This window comes from Sinocyclocheilus rhinocerous, unplaced genomic scaffold (assembly GCF_001515625.1).
Source record: "Sinocyclocheilus rhinocerous isolate Xijiao unplaced genomic scaffold, SAMN03320098_v1.1 scaffold1131, whole genome shotgun sequence".
Taxonomy (NCBI): Eukaryota; Metazoa; Chordata; class Actinopteri; order Cypriniformes; family Cyprinidae; genus Sinocyclocheilus; species Sinocyclocheilus rhinocerous.
In genome coordinates this window covers 807999-822690 of record NW_015638568.1, presented here as the reverse complement: position 1 = coordinate 822690, position 14692 = coordinate 807999, and the positions used below count along the sequence as shown (strand labels likewise).

Genomic DNA, 14692 nt, shown 5'->3' with positions numbered 1-14692 from the left:
GTTGAATTTGATTTCATGTTGGCTGTAAAAGAATCTTTAAAAGTTTTTACTTTCTAGAAGCAGACCAGTGTGTGTAACCATGTCAAATCAGGAGCTATAAACATGTCCCTAAATGAGATGATAATGTGGTGCCTGTGTATAGAGCAGATCATAGTTTGTTAATCCAAACACAGCTATGTTTCTGAGATGGGTCCAGCACACTTCACTTCCTGGCTGAAGTGGATGGACAGTGTTTTGTGTTCTAGCTTTGGCGGGTTCAGTTACCCATAGTCATGTGACCTCGCTGGCTGTGCTTGTGCCAGTTGGCGACTGGTTCTGGCTAGGTTCTACTACACTGGTTGGCACTTAAACAGATGTTGGCATGGACCTAACATGGTTGGGTGAGATTTTCACAGACAGTGTGCAGAAAGGACAGCTATGGGGGAGGTGTGCTGCTTCACTGCGCGCACACACACACAAATTACTGTGTGTGTGATATGACGGATTAAATGTCTATGCATTGGGCCAGAGATATGTCTGTGTTCTCATTATTTTGAGATGACATAATATAAGTTACTTGAGCTCTGCAAAAGCCAGAACAGAGCTCCTGATACTTTAACCATTGGTTTACCATAATTTAAATCTGTATTTTGAAGTTAAATAGGATTTTATGTGTTTCATGAATGCATAAATCAAGTATTTTTCATATTCACACATTAGGTTTGAAACACCCATTATATGCTATTCTTTCTGCAGACACATGTAGTGTAAATCAACCTTCCATGTCCATATTTTTTATATTTTATTTCATTTGTAATGTTTTAAAAAGTATTTTATTTTTTTTATGTTATTTGATTTTTACTTTTATTTTTAGGTTACAGCTTATTTTACAGTGTCATTGTTATAGTGTAATTGCACATTTAAAACTGAGTAATATTAATTAACAACGTACTTATGCATATAATTATGTATAATTTACTGTAATACCTAATGTGTGACAAAGACAGTGTAAAATAAATGGTTATTTTTTATTTATATAATGTCCATTTTAAAATAGAAAACATTTCAAATGCATTTAAATATTTATTGAAATCAATTTTATTTAAAAAAAATATGTAAAGTAAATATATTTAAATGTTTTAATTTTGCTACTGATCCTGCCATGTCCTCATCTTGATTTGTTTCCTTTTGTTTGGGGAAAAATTACTTTGTCACAGTGATCCCCCACAGAGAGCACCTGGTGCTTCCCCATCAGCCCACAATATCAGCAGCGCAGCTGGGACGGACCGTACCAATTTCCCTAGAGGGGTGCCCACCCGCAACACCTTCCACCTCGGCCAGCAGCGGTGCGCACGGGACCAACAGGGTTCTCCTTACCACGGAGCCCCCGCCTCCCCTTCCCTCTCCCACGGCAACAGCCAACAACGACGACCCGCGGCTTCCGGCATCTTCAGCAAGTTCACCTCCAAGTTTGTGCGCAGGTGAGATAAATCATTAAGAGAAAGAGTGTTAGATAAATCAGTAGATTGACATGGAGCTGGGGCAATGACAGGGGAAGTCACTGATTTTGGGAGGTGTTAACAGCCCAAGAAGCCCAATTGTGGCTGAGCGTGGGGGGGTGAGCATGAATGTCGGGTATTTTTGTCAGTTAAAGATCGATTAGGTGATGATGAAAAATAACAGAAAGATAATTGAAGACAAAGTGAACACATCAGCACATTCTCACGCCGCCTGCTGAGGGTTATTTCATAGGTGTCTGTCATTATATTCAGTTAGTATGCTGGTTGGTTGTCCATCTGTGATCAAACAGCTTCACTAGTGGATTTGTTCTAGCAAAACAATGTTCAACAGGGTATTGTGTATTGTCATAATTTCACCCGCAAGGTCAGGCCTTCAAAGTGCTGTCAGTACCCATAATCTCAACACGAATCTCAGCTCATTTAAACACATGCAGATTTCTCATCAGTTTCATCATCTCTGTCTCCAAGTTCCAGCACACATATCTACCTTTTCCGCACCTCCGTAGCGACAGTATCCTTGGTAACAGCTGAGGTATTGCATTCCCCTGCTCTATAAATACTTGTGGAGGGGACACCTTGGCATTCACTCACTAGTGCCAGTTTACAAAAAACTTACATTGTGCTATATTGCTACATTTTTTTTAAAAGCACAAAACTCATGTTTAACCTGCTAGATGAAAAATCTCTGTTACACTTTGAGGAACTTAAGAACACCTACATGTTCAGTATTAGTCTTTCATATCTGTTCAGTTTCAGATTTCAAAAGGAAAGGGTGAAATGACAGATGACGTTTTCTATATGTCTGTGTGTATCTGTTTGTTTTTGTGTCCTTTTGTGTATACGTTCAAGCCAGTGTGGGAATGGTTCGACATGAACAAGATTTGTGCGTTTTAATAAATGAATGTAAACATCCTTTCTTAAGGTCAACATGAAATGGCATTCGCAAACCCATTTTACTTCTGTAATATGACATTTTTCTAAATGAAACAGAATATTAGAATTTGGATTGTGAAAAATGGGCTTTACATGCCAAAATGGGGCCAGGCCTGAATATGAGCATCTGGTTATACCTCAGTGATAATGCCTCTGTTTCAGATTTACTGTTGAATATATATATAATATCTGTAACATTTATTATACTACCGTTCATATGTTTGGGTCACAAAGATTCTTGAGCACCAAATCAGCATATTTCTGAAGGATCATGTGACACTGAAGACTGGAGAAATGACTGCTGAAAATTCGGTTTTGCCAGCACAGGAATAAACTGATTTTTGAAATATATTAAAATAAAGTTATTTTAAAATTGTAATATTTATCAATATTGCTGTTTTTACTGTATTATTGAACACATACCTGCTGCCTTGATGAGCATACGAGACTTCAATAAAAATCTTACCAACCTCAAACTTTTGAACGGTAGTGTATATTAATGTAATAGGCTATGAAATTACTTTTAACATAAAAACATATAAAATTACTTTAACATTTGGCTAGATTTTTTTTATTGGCAAGGCTGCATTATCTACAACAGTATGTCTGAAACAATAACTACTGGCTATTGGTTAATGTTATTTTCACCACCTGCGTGGCCAAAACCAGTCATGAAAGTTAGTCATTTCAGAGGTGGAGCTAGATGATGAAAAGTTATGAAGACGATTTATTTTTCTTAAGTGTAATTTGCAATGATTAACTGTGCACAGATGCTAAATTTCTAGTCTTACTGTGCCATGAATCAAGCCAATTGGGTCAGTTTTGATTTCATGTTGGCTTTAACAATACTTCAGATTAGGCGGTTTAACTCTACTTAGTTTGTGTAAGCATTCCAACCCTTTTATAAGTGTTAATAATTGACTTAATAGTTTAATTGCATGCAGTGACCCAGATTACTAATGTTATTTGCTCATTCTGTACAGTTTAAACAGATAACCCATCAAATAACCCCAGACTGATTGTTGCTGTGTCCAGGGCAACCCGACCACTTTGACATTTTCATTTGCTTTTTTGCTCTTCAATTTACATATATACATTTCTTTCCTTTTTTTCTTCTTTTTTTCTTTTACTTTTGTTTTGTAGAAATCTGTCACTCAGATTCCCCAGAAGGTAGGCAATGATGACTCTGACCCCCCCTTTGTTTAAGGCTTGTTTTGACCTTTTTATTTCCCTTTCATTGTTCCTTGTCTACATCCCTCAGTGTGTTCTGTGATTGGCCCCTTTTTTTCTGGTTGTTTATTTTGTGTGCACTAACGACCAACTTCAGCCCTAAAAACACCACCGTCCTCAACTTTCCACAGTAACACCCAGTGCCTATCCTCCCCCTCTCCATCCTTTTATTTTCCCTCCCTGTCAGTTTACCTGGTGATCTCACCTGTGTGTCCCAGATTCTGTGTGACCAGTGTCTCTGCCTGCTCGAATAACACAGGGCTTTGATAACAGGACCTGATGTCAAAATTAAGACACCTAATAGGATATGGTGTCATGGAAAAAGAAATCCACAAGCACAGTTTTTTTGCATACACTGTTGTTCAAAAGTTTTGGGCCTGTATGGTTTTTTGAAAGAGTAGTTCTATATGATTTCGTAATGTGAAACTGAAACCTGCCGTTCTGGCTGCTAAAAATTCAGCTTTGCCATCAGAGGAATAAATTACATTTTAAAATATATTCTAATAGAAAACGTAATAATATTTCACAGTATTACTGTTTGTTGTATTTTTTATCAAATAAATGCAGCCTTGGTGAGCATAAGGTGAACATACAACTTTTGAACGGTAGTGTATGTCGCAATTGTTTTGGCACAAGTTGTTTACACCATGTCTTCCTCATTTTGACTCATAGAGGAAGTCATCGATTGAATAGCTGAGCAAAAAATGGGAAACAAAATACTGTTAGCAATTATTATTAATTATGATCATGTAAATGTAATTTCTAGTAAGTATGTTGTTATGCTAAAGACAATCTACCATTAAAGATAAAGATGATAGAGATAGTAAATGTTAATGTCAGGTATTTTTTTTAGCATTTTCTGAGCTGGAAATGTAAAAGGAAAAAAGGTTAAAGGGATGACAAAGACTGATGGATAAATAATGGTTATCTTGTGCAGAACGTCTTCAGATGCGTTTCCTCTCTCTCTCTCGCTCTCGCTCTCGCTCTCTCTCTCTCTCTCTCTTTCACTTGCTCATTAACAATGACAATAGCTACAGAAGCTGAGACCGGCCAGCTGTCAGGCTTTGTCCTTCTCAAACACCTAAAACCGAACTTTCCCCATCGCACTTCTCTCTCTCTCGCTCGCTCTATTTATGCGGCATTGTCAGAATCTGTTTGACGGATGACTCACTCACACACAGGCACCTGGTGAATGGACGTCACCATCTGTCTGAAGTCACTAACCACTTGGGCCACTTGCACAAAACATGGAGTTTTAATTAACAAAGATATTTTCTTCCATTGACATGATTATGTTGATAAGCTGTTCATGTTTTAGTAACTTAAAGTGATGTGAGGTGCTTATATCGTTTTAGAGACCAACAGAGGGCGTAAGCGAGCAGTTTATTGAAGGAAATATGTCTTTGCGCCCTCTGGTGGTCAAACCTGAAGCCTGTATTTTGTGATTCATACCTGTTGGTGACCAATTGTTTTTTTGCAGGATTCGTCAAATTTAATGGTTCATGGGTTTTTTTCAGTGCTTTAAACAACATAAATGCTGCTTTGCTCGTTTTTAACCATTTGATTTTTAACCATGATGCGCTAACAAAGTCCTGAGCTGTTTCTTTCATTGTCTCACTGTCTGTCCATGTGACTGAGTTGGTGTGTTTCTGTGCTCTGTGTGCTGTTTTCTTATGACTCTTAGCAGAAGGGCTCTGACAGTATTGTCAGTTTGCTAAGGGCCTGTTTGTCTGTTTGTGTGTCTGGTGGCGTGTTCGGGATGCTTGTGTGCTCGGCCAGACAGACTATAGGGGCAGGTGACTGTTGGATGTGAGTAGTTACCATGGTGATGGGGCTCTGTAGAATCCTTTAGAGATCTTGGACAGAACTACATCATTCCACCCCACTTCATGTTACTGAAGCAGTCTGTCTGATTCATCTGTTCATTGGCATTACACATGCACAGTAGATCGGCTCAATAACTGTATTTTGATCTTTTTTTTTTGTGAAAAATAATAATATATCAAAGCAATATCACACAGGATACTATGCTGTTGTACTGAATGTAGATCATCACTGCTGTGATTCTTTTGTGGGCAGGAGGCTACAGATGATACACTACATAAATAGAATTGAAATTAGTTGTAAAATAGGAATGAACAAGTGAATCAGTGGAATGTGGTGGTTCTGGAGGGGTAAATGATTTCATAATCTCATGTGGTGCTAGACAGTCCTTCCCCTTCCTGATCTCTGTACTGAATGAGTTAAACTAGAACTCAGACTAAGACTAAACTCTTGAATTTTTTTCGAGGAGCCCCTATGAGGGAGAGGGTCGAGAGGAGGGGATCAGGTGAGAACAAAACATAAGGATTTCTTCATCAGACCTAATCAGTAGATCTTTAGGAGGTGTAATTGGGCAGCAAATGGGCTTTTAAATGGTTGATAATTGTTTTTTAACAAATATTAGTAGTTACCCAGTGGGATTTAATTGGAGGATTAATTGGAGTGTGTGGATGATAGTGTGTGTGTGTTTAGTTGATTCATAATTTGTTTTTTAAGTTTGTGTTTACAATGAATAAATTTCCGACTACTGCCTGTCTCTCTGTTTCTACATGGCAAACGCATACACAGTTGAAAGTTTTCTGCTTGTGTTATCTGACTAGGGACCGCTTATAATAATCAAATCTTTAATTCTGTGAACACCTCTGCACTACTTCTCAATTCGGACTTGCACTTTGTCTCAGATACTGTGAGCATCACCATGTACAGGAACCAAAAGACGTACTAATATTGTATTAAGGTCAAATATTGCAAATCATAGCAATGTAATGCTGCCTTCAAGTCATACGATCATGTTTATGAGTTTAGCATGCATAGGCACCACCATAATAATATAACTACAGGTGGGTTTTCCTGACTTTGTTTCAATTAAAGAATCCTGATACAATCAATGATATATGGGGTTTTATGGCACAATTAGGTTTGTAGGCATTTTGGGTACTGCAGATGAAGAATAGTAATGAAGTTTGACTGAAAATACTCTTTACATAAAAGCACATCAGTTTTGAAGTACATACACTACTGTTCGAAAGTTTGGAGTCAGTAAGTTTTTTTGATAAGTTTCTAATGTTCACCAAGGCTGTATTTATTTGATCAAAAATATGGTTAAAAACAGTAATATTGTGAAATATCAGTACAGTTTCTTATTGTCAATGTAAAACAGTTGTGCTGCTATCAATTAAACACCTAATGTGCATTCTTCATTTTGTTGTAGTAAAAATCTTCCTGAAATATAAAATTGACCAAAGCATAATTTTTACCAAATAAAATCACACGGCAGAATTCCCAGCAGGACTTAAAGGCAGCTTTAAGAATTCTTGATTTTGACTAGCATACTGTCCAATTACCCAGCTGAACCTAATTCTGCTTTTGTCACTGAGCAACATTAAGTCATTTGAACAAACCAAATCATATTTAGTCTTCTTAGGGATAAAAATATGAGAGGGAGATTTAGAGCTTCTTAAAGCCTCAGAGTGAAACTAACAGGCTCGGGCTTCCCTCAACTGTCATATTCACTCGAGAGTCAATAAAACTTCCAATTTCTACTTTAAGCATGTGAGGTGTGACTTCACATCCTTAGCACGGCAGATACTAGACTGCCTAAATGAAAGGTGTTCACTTGAAGCAGAAGCCTTTCACTGTTCCATGTGTTTGCGCCACATCATTTTGCACATGAACAGATGCATGCATGCTTTCCTCTGCAACGTTTCCAGTTGTTTATTGCCGTATGTCTCTCTCCAACCATGTCCACTGCCTCATCCTTTCTCTCTCTTTCTTCAACACCCTCAATTTCCCTCAACCCTCCTTTTTGTCTCTCAACGATTTCTCACTTTTCTCCCACGCACCTTCCTACATCCTCTTTGTTCTCTCGTTCCTTCCTTTCTGTCCTTATTCACCCCCTACTGACATTCTCTCAACCTCCCCCACCTCCATCCTTCTCTCTCCATCCCTGTCTCTACAGATCTATGCTCAGCAGCGCAGAGAAGTCAGAGAAGACCAGCGTAGGGCCGGAAGACGACAACAAAGACTCTTCCTCCACCCCGGGGGACGGGACTCCTCCCGTGTCCTCGCTTAAAGACCAGGCGAAGCCTCGCTCCCTCCGCTTCACCTGGAGCATGAAGACCACGTCTTCCATGGAGCCCGGTGAGATGATGAAGGAGATTCGGAAGGTTCTCGACGCCAACAGCTGCGAGTACGAGCTGCGCGAGCGCTACATGCTGCTGTGCATGGCCGGTAACCCCGCCCGTGACGACTTCGTCCAATGGGAGATGGAGGTGTGCAAGCTGCCCCGCCTCTCACTTAATGGTGTGCGCTTCAAGAGGATATCCGGGACGTCTATTGCCTTCAAAAACATCGCCTCCAAAATTGCCAATGAGCTGAAACTGTGAGAGGAGAAAGAGATGAGAAAATGCAAGTGAAAAGTAGCATATTAAAGAGTCTCTGAACAGGGATGAGTGAGGATCGTATTGCTCAAACACAACCTGCTGGTATGGGTAGGTATAGAGAGAGATATAAGATCAGATTCATACAAACGGGGGAAAAAAATAGCACACTGGCCCTGCTCATTGAGGAGTTTTGGAAGAGTAAACTCTGCAGGTTCTTGGTTCATTGTCCTGAATATGTTCAATTCAGAGAGGCGACAAGTCGCAACATGGTTTGTTTCTGCTGAAAATTAATTTTGAACTAATTTCGGTCTCTTCGTACACTCACACACAAATGCACCTATTGCCTATTGAAACGGACAGAGCTTAAAACGCCAAACTTGAAAGAGGGGTGGCCATTGACGTGAGAAACTAAAGTATTCACAGGGTGGAGGTGGGCAGTTTGGGACTGATGTTTGTGCCTCCTTAAGAGAGACACACTCTCTCTCTGTGTTTATTTCTTCCTCTTATTCTATCGACAGGGTTACACCTCACCATTGTTCAGTAAGGGCCAGAACTTGATCAATATTGAGAGAACTGTAAATTCTAGGTTAAGGTGATTTTAATTCTTAATCGGCTGGGTTTAGATTTGCTGCACTGGAATGGGTGAATTTCTGTTGCCTTTTTATTTTCTTATAGAAATTAAGTGTTTCATTGTTGTATTTACCAATGATTATGTTTTAATATTATTCCTAGGAAAAACAATTTTTTTTTTTTTTTTTGTGGTCTCGTGTTATTGATCGTGCTATGCCTTCGTAAAAAGAATGTCTGAAAAAGCACCACATGACTCCCACTGAACCTTTCACACTCTCGCCCCACTTTGTTGCAAAGGATTATGGGCCAGCAAGTACTCTCCTCGCACTTAAACAAAAAAATAAAGTCACTGGAAAAGACATTAAAAGGACTCAATCCATGCAACTAATCATTCCCATGCCATTTTCATGACTAAAGAACTGATGTCGAGTTGTTCTTTGCATCAAACACCTTTCATGGTTCAAGCCAAGAACTTTCCACCTCAGTATCGTCTGCGGGTGGCTTTTTGGCGTTACGCATTTGATGGTACACTCTTTAAGAAAATGTGTCGTGATTGAATGTGTATGTGTGTATGAGAGATGGAGTGTCGTATCTGAATAACCAAAAGGCTTGCTTAGTTTCATATTCAATGCAGAGACTATTAATACGTAGCCTTGAGACAAAAAGTACCTGCCATGAAGAGTCAAATATTGGCGTTCTGTTAATTCCAATATTTTGTTGGCATTATCATTTTCATCTATTGAAATCAGTTTGGATGTCATTCTCGCACAAGCAGATCAGTAGTTTGAGCAGACGGGAATCAACCTGCAGAATTTTCTGCATAAAAGAGAGAGCAAAAAGGTACACTCATTATGAGCTAGAGAGTCAGTGTGTTTCCATCCATTTCTGCTGAGCTGTACATGCTTGCATGCATCCTCTAGTTGACATCAGGTGCACTGTCACCTCTGTTGTTGTGTAAAGAGGAAGGGGGTTAGGAAGTCTGTCACCAGTTTGGGGGACAACTGTGTGCACATGTGTGTTTTATATCTTCATAGAAAATAATGATTATCTTTTTTTGTCATGTACTTTGCTGTTCTCACAAATGATCATTTGTTCAAGGTGCTGGGGTTCCAATTATCTTAAGTATTGTTTGTTTATCTTCAGGGTTGATTATTTTTATTCACACAAGTTTTTTGTTGCTGTAATTTTATTATTTGTGTCAGACACTTTGGGTTAGGGGGGTTTGCATAGAAATACACCAAATGCTTTTTTTTTTCCTTTTTGTGCAAAGATGATTATGATCAATGATAGTAATAAAACAATTAAATTCAAGCTGACTGTATTAAACTGATGCAGTATGTTCTGACGTTTAAAATACCTATTTTTGGCATCTCTGAAGGTATGTTTGATTGCTATTCTCTTGATATACTTGCTTGTAATTGGCATATAGTAATAATTGTGTCCTTACCAGGTGCCACAAGTTAATATAGATATTTTTTAATGTAGATTTTTTTTTTGTCCTAAACCAGGGCTTTCCAATCTTTTTGAGGAACTAAAAGAAAGAAAAAAAATAAAGAAATTATACAATCCGTGTAATTCACGCCATGCTCACACACTAGGCGTGAATATCATCTGCAACAATAGTGACAATTATATAAAAATATAAACATGGCGACATCTATTACTTTGGAAAGTTATATCATAGAGGTGACGTTTTATCTGTCAAATCTTAATTATCGCTCCGGTTACTAATGTATCCTCGGTTCCCTTAGATAAGGGAACGAGCATTGCATCGCTGACGCTTATGGGGAAACTCCTGTTTACTCTGATACTGAAGCCTGATTTGCTCACATTCGTGTAACTGCATGAACCAATGGCGCTTCAACGTGCCAAAAGGGGAGGAGCCGACTGCTATATAAGTCGGCTCTACGTGCCATTTAGTCAGAATCTTTCGAATGAAGTGACAGTCATCGATTCGCGTACAGCTTTATAGCACGGCAGCCTACGCAATGCTCATTCCTTTATCTCATTAGTATCCGGAGCGTTCCCTTTCGAATGGTCTCTCCCACTGTGTCGCTGACGCTTATGGGGAACACATCCAATAGCGCTGTGCTAAAAGCAAGTGCAGAACGAAGCCACGTCCAAGTTATAAAATCTAGGGAAGGTAGACTGTGACGACCAGCACAAATGGTCTGCACAAATATCACCAATAGAAATCCCGCTGGACCACGCCCCGGAGGAGGCCATTCCTCTGGTGGAGTGGGCTCACACACCTATAGGACACTGCAAGCCCGCTGAGATAGCCAGGGCTATAGCATCAACTATCCAGTGAGTCTCTGCTTTGTAACCGGCAGCCTTTTAGAACGGCCTCCAAAGCATACAAAGAGCTGCTCTGAGTGCCTAAACGGGCCAGAGCGCTCAACATACACTCTAATGGCGCTTTTCCACTGCATGGTACGGCACGGTACGTTTCACTTTCGGGGGGTTTTCTACTGGGTACAGTACCTGGTACTTTTTTTAGTACCACTTCGGCTGAGGTTCCAAGTGAATCGTACCGTTACCAAAATGTGACGTGTAAACTCTGCTGATCACTGATTGACCGCAGAGAATCGTCACTACCTGCGTCACTGAACGTCACTGGAGCGACTCAAAGTTAGGGCCCCTTTTTGCCCTGAGTACTATAAATAAGTCCCAAGTCAGCACAGTATGAGGGCGAGGCGGATTCAATCTCCGAGCTCCCCTCAGAAACTTAATGACTAGGTCGTTTCTAACAACTGACAGGCCACCCACGAATGAATGATTCGCCGTGATGGCTGCCACATATAGTTTGAGCATGGAAGGGGTGTGCCCCTTGTCCAGCAGCTCTTGTAAAAAGGTTAGCACATAGGATACGTTGCACGATGACGGCTCCACAGCTCTGGCCGGGGATGCCAAATCATGCCCTTTGCTTGCGAGAGAAGGTCCTTCCTCAGTGGTATCGGCCAAGTGGCTGCCGATTGCAGCTGAATCAACTCTGGGAACCACATCTGATTCCTCCAACCGGGGGGAAGGCATACAAGCGAGCACTGGGCCAATCGTGGGCCAAGGCATCTCGCTGCTTCGAAAAATAAATTGGGCAGTCCACCTCTGCCAAGCCGAAGACATATCAGATCATTTGAACTGTTTGGGGATGTAGTCTCCATTCTCCTGGAGCCACATTATACCTGGACAGCATGTCTGCCCCTTGGTTCAGTCTGCCCAGCACATGAACTGCTCTCAGCGAGAGGAGTTTGTCTTGTGCCCATAAGAATAGGCCTCAAGCAAACCTGTGAAGGGAGCGTGACCTGAGGTCGCTTGGTGATTGATAAAGGCTACCACAGTCATGTTGTTTGAATGGACCTGGACGTGGTGCCCCCGTAGGCCGGAAGGTTTTAAGGGCTAGAAAAACCCTTGAGGCAATTGATGTGTAAGCGTTGCTCCAGGTTTGACCAGGAGCCAAACGCTGGTCTGCCGTCGTACAGAGCTCCCCAACCCGAGTTGGAGGCATCTGTCGTGACCACCTTCCTCATAGAGGTCAGTCCCAACGGGATGCCTGATTGAAGCAGGCGAGGAGTTTTCCAAGGGGCCACCGCTCTGATGCAGCGGTGGGTTACCTTGAGATAAAAATGTCCCAGGTGTCACGGGACATGGGCTTTGAGCCAAAACTGGAGGGGCCGGATGTGAAGCAGGCCCAGTCGAATCACAGAGGAAGCGGCCGACATAAGGGCCGGACATCCTCTGGAAAGCCCAGAGGGGACATGAGGTCCCCAGTTTGAATGACGCCGCTAGCCACTGAACCAGTCAGGCAGCATTCTGACGTAATTCATGCCCGCATTTGGGCAGAATCGATAATTGTCCCAGGGAAGACTACTCGCTTGGAGATAGAGAGCTCTTGGCTAAAATATTTATTAGCCCAAGCCACTCTAGGTGGCTGAGCAGCAGAGACCTGTGATCGATGAGTTCCTGTTCCGATCTGGCTAAGACCAGCCAATCGTCTAGGTAATTAACAATGTGGATTCCCATCTGTCTCAGAGGGGAAAGAGCTGCAGCCGTGCACTTCGTAAAGTCCCATTTTTCTTGGGAACAAGGAAGTAGCGGCTGTAAAAGCCTGACTTGCTGTTCGCTAGAGGAAGGTTCCTTCTGCAAGCAGAGTTTGCACTTCAGACCGGAGAACGTGAGCATTGTTGTCCTGTACTGAAGTTTGAATAATGCCTCTGAAGCGAAGTGGCCTGCGTGCGAACTGGAGCGAGTAACCTCATTCTATGGGGCTGAAGCGCTTGGGCAGGAAGTGGCGCATGAGCACGCTGAGCTGCTTCTTCGGGTTCTTGCTTGCAGAGACATAGAGGAGATGATCTTTGTCATTGAAGGAGAAAAATTCTAAAGAAATGGCGCTTAGAGCCGACTTCTATATCTGTCGGCTACTCCCCTTTTGGAGGGTTAAAGCGCCATTGGTTCATGCAGTTACACAAACGTGAACAAATCAGGCTTCAATATCAGAGTAAACAGGAGTATCCCCATAAGCGTCAGCAACGCAACAGGTAAGACCGTTCAAAAGGGATCCGACAGCAGCTTTTACTTATACTTGAGAAGAGGAGCGAACAGTTTGAGTCACGCGCAGACCACAAAACTGGCGGGAGCAGCTCCGGAGGAACACAGTAACTGCAGCTAAAAACCTGACTGACATCTCGTATCTCTAACTCTGCAAGTTACTAACACCACACCTGAAAACACTCAACACACACAAAACTCTCATGTGTATGTCTAAACCAACATCGTGTTAGTCACTTGTTTCCGATTTCTAAAAATTACTAAAAAATGTCATAACATCTGGGGCCTTTACCATGAAGCCAGTTTAGCTGGCTAGTCAGGTAAGTTTCAGTTTAGTTTGCGCCAAACCACTTGGAGTCAGTCACTTATTGATTTTTTTATCTGTTGGTATTTAATAGAATCAAAGATGCCATGTATCTAAACAAGATGTCCAGGACCTCCAGCAGAAATATAGGCCCACAACATTAAAAATACAGCACTATATTTCATTGTACACATGGGGTATTTTTTATCCCTGTGTGCACCAAACCCATCTTGAGTGTTTGTTGCTAAAAAGCTAATTTTTAATAAACATCTGACCATAGAATCCAGTCCCATTTGAAGTTCCAGTCGTGTCTGACAACAGAATATGCTGGGGATTGTTTTTTGGTGAAAGCATTTTCTTTTCTTGATTTTTTTCTTGAAGCCCTCCCAAACAACATGTGGTGAAGTAGGTGCTGTTTGATCATTTATTATAAGGTTTTCTGACCCCGAAACTCAACCTTTTTCTGCAATTCTCCAGCTGTGGTCCTTAGAGCCTTTAGCCACTCAAACTCTCCTCACCGTGCATTAGGACGATATAGACACACGTCCTCTTCCAGGCAGATTCATAACATTTTCTGTTGATTGGAACTTCTTAATTATTGCCCTGATGGTGGAACTGGGAATTTTCACTGCTCTAGCACTTTTCTTAAAGCCACTTCACTAATTTGTGAAGCTCAGTTATCCTTTGCTGCACATCAGAAATATATTCTTTGGTTTTTCTGATTGTAATGGGTGATTAATTTGGAATTTGGCCTTTGTTTTCCCTCCTATTTATATTCCTGTGAAACAGGAAGCCATGGCTGGATAATTTCATGTTCATAATCACCCTGGTGTGCTCAAAATTGTGAATATGAATGGTAATATATTTCAGATCTATTTTACTCATAAGAATTTCTAGGGGTACCAGTAATTGGGTCCAACGTGTATTTGAGAAAAAACATTTATTTCATAATGATATTTCCCCCCAATTTTAAATTCTTATTCTCCAATGAAAGGTTAGATTTTTGTGATTTTTTAAAATAAAAGATCAAAAGGATTAACAATGCAGATTTATTTTCACAGCCTTCTTTGATCCTATTTACCAAGGTTACCAACAATTCTGACAAGTACTGAGCAAAGGGTCTGAATACTTAGGACTATGTGATATTTCAGTTTTTCTTTTTTTTTAATAAATCTGCAAAAATGTCA

General features: G+C 40.8%; 1 protein-coding gene across 4 annotated transcripts in view; it reads left to right on the top strand.

The window, feature by feature from the left end:
* LOC107749812 (serine/threonine-protein kinase MARK2-like) overlaps positions 1–8997 on the top strand; it is a 61198-nt gene extending 52201 nt beyond the window's left edge. For 3 of the 4 annotated variants that reach the window (XM_016564997.1, XM_016564995.1, XM_016564996.1), the window contains 2 exons: positions 5956–5991; positions 7663–8997. In XM_016564997.1, the coding sequence (XP_016420483.1) occupies positions 5956–5991; positions 7663–8089 (463 nt within the window). In that variant the 3' untranslated portion in view covers positions 8090–8997. Of the gene's footprint in view, positions 1–1460; positions 2697–5955; positions 5992–7662 lie in introns of those variants that run through there. The other variant, XM_016564999.1, reaches the window with a different exon arrangement.
* The last annotated feature ends 5695 nt before the right edge of the window (positions 8998–14692 follow it).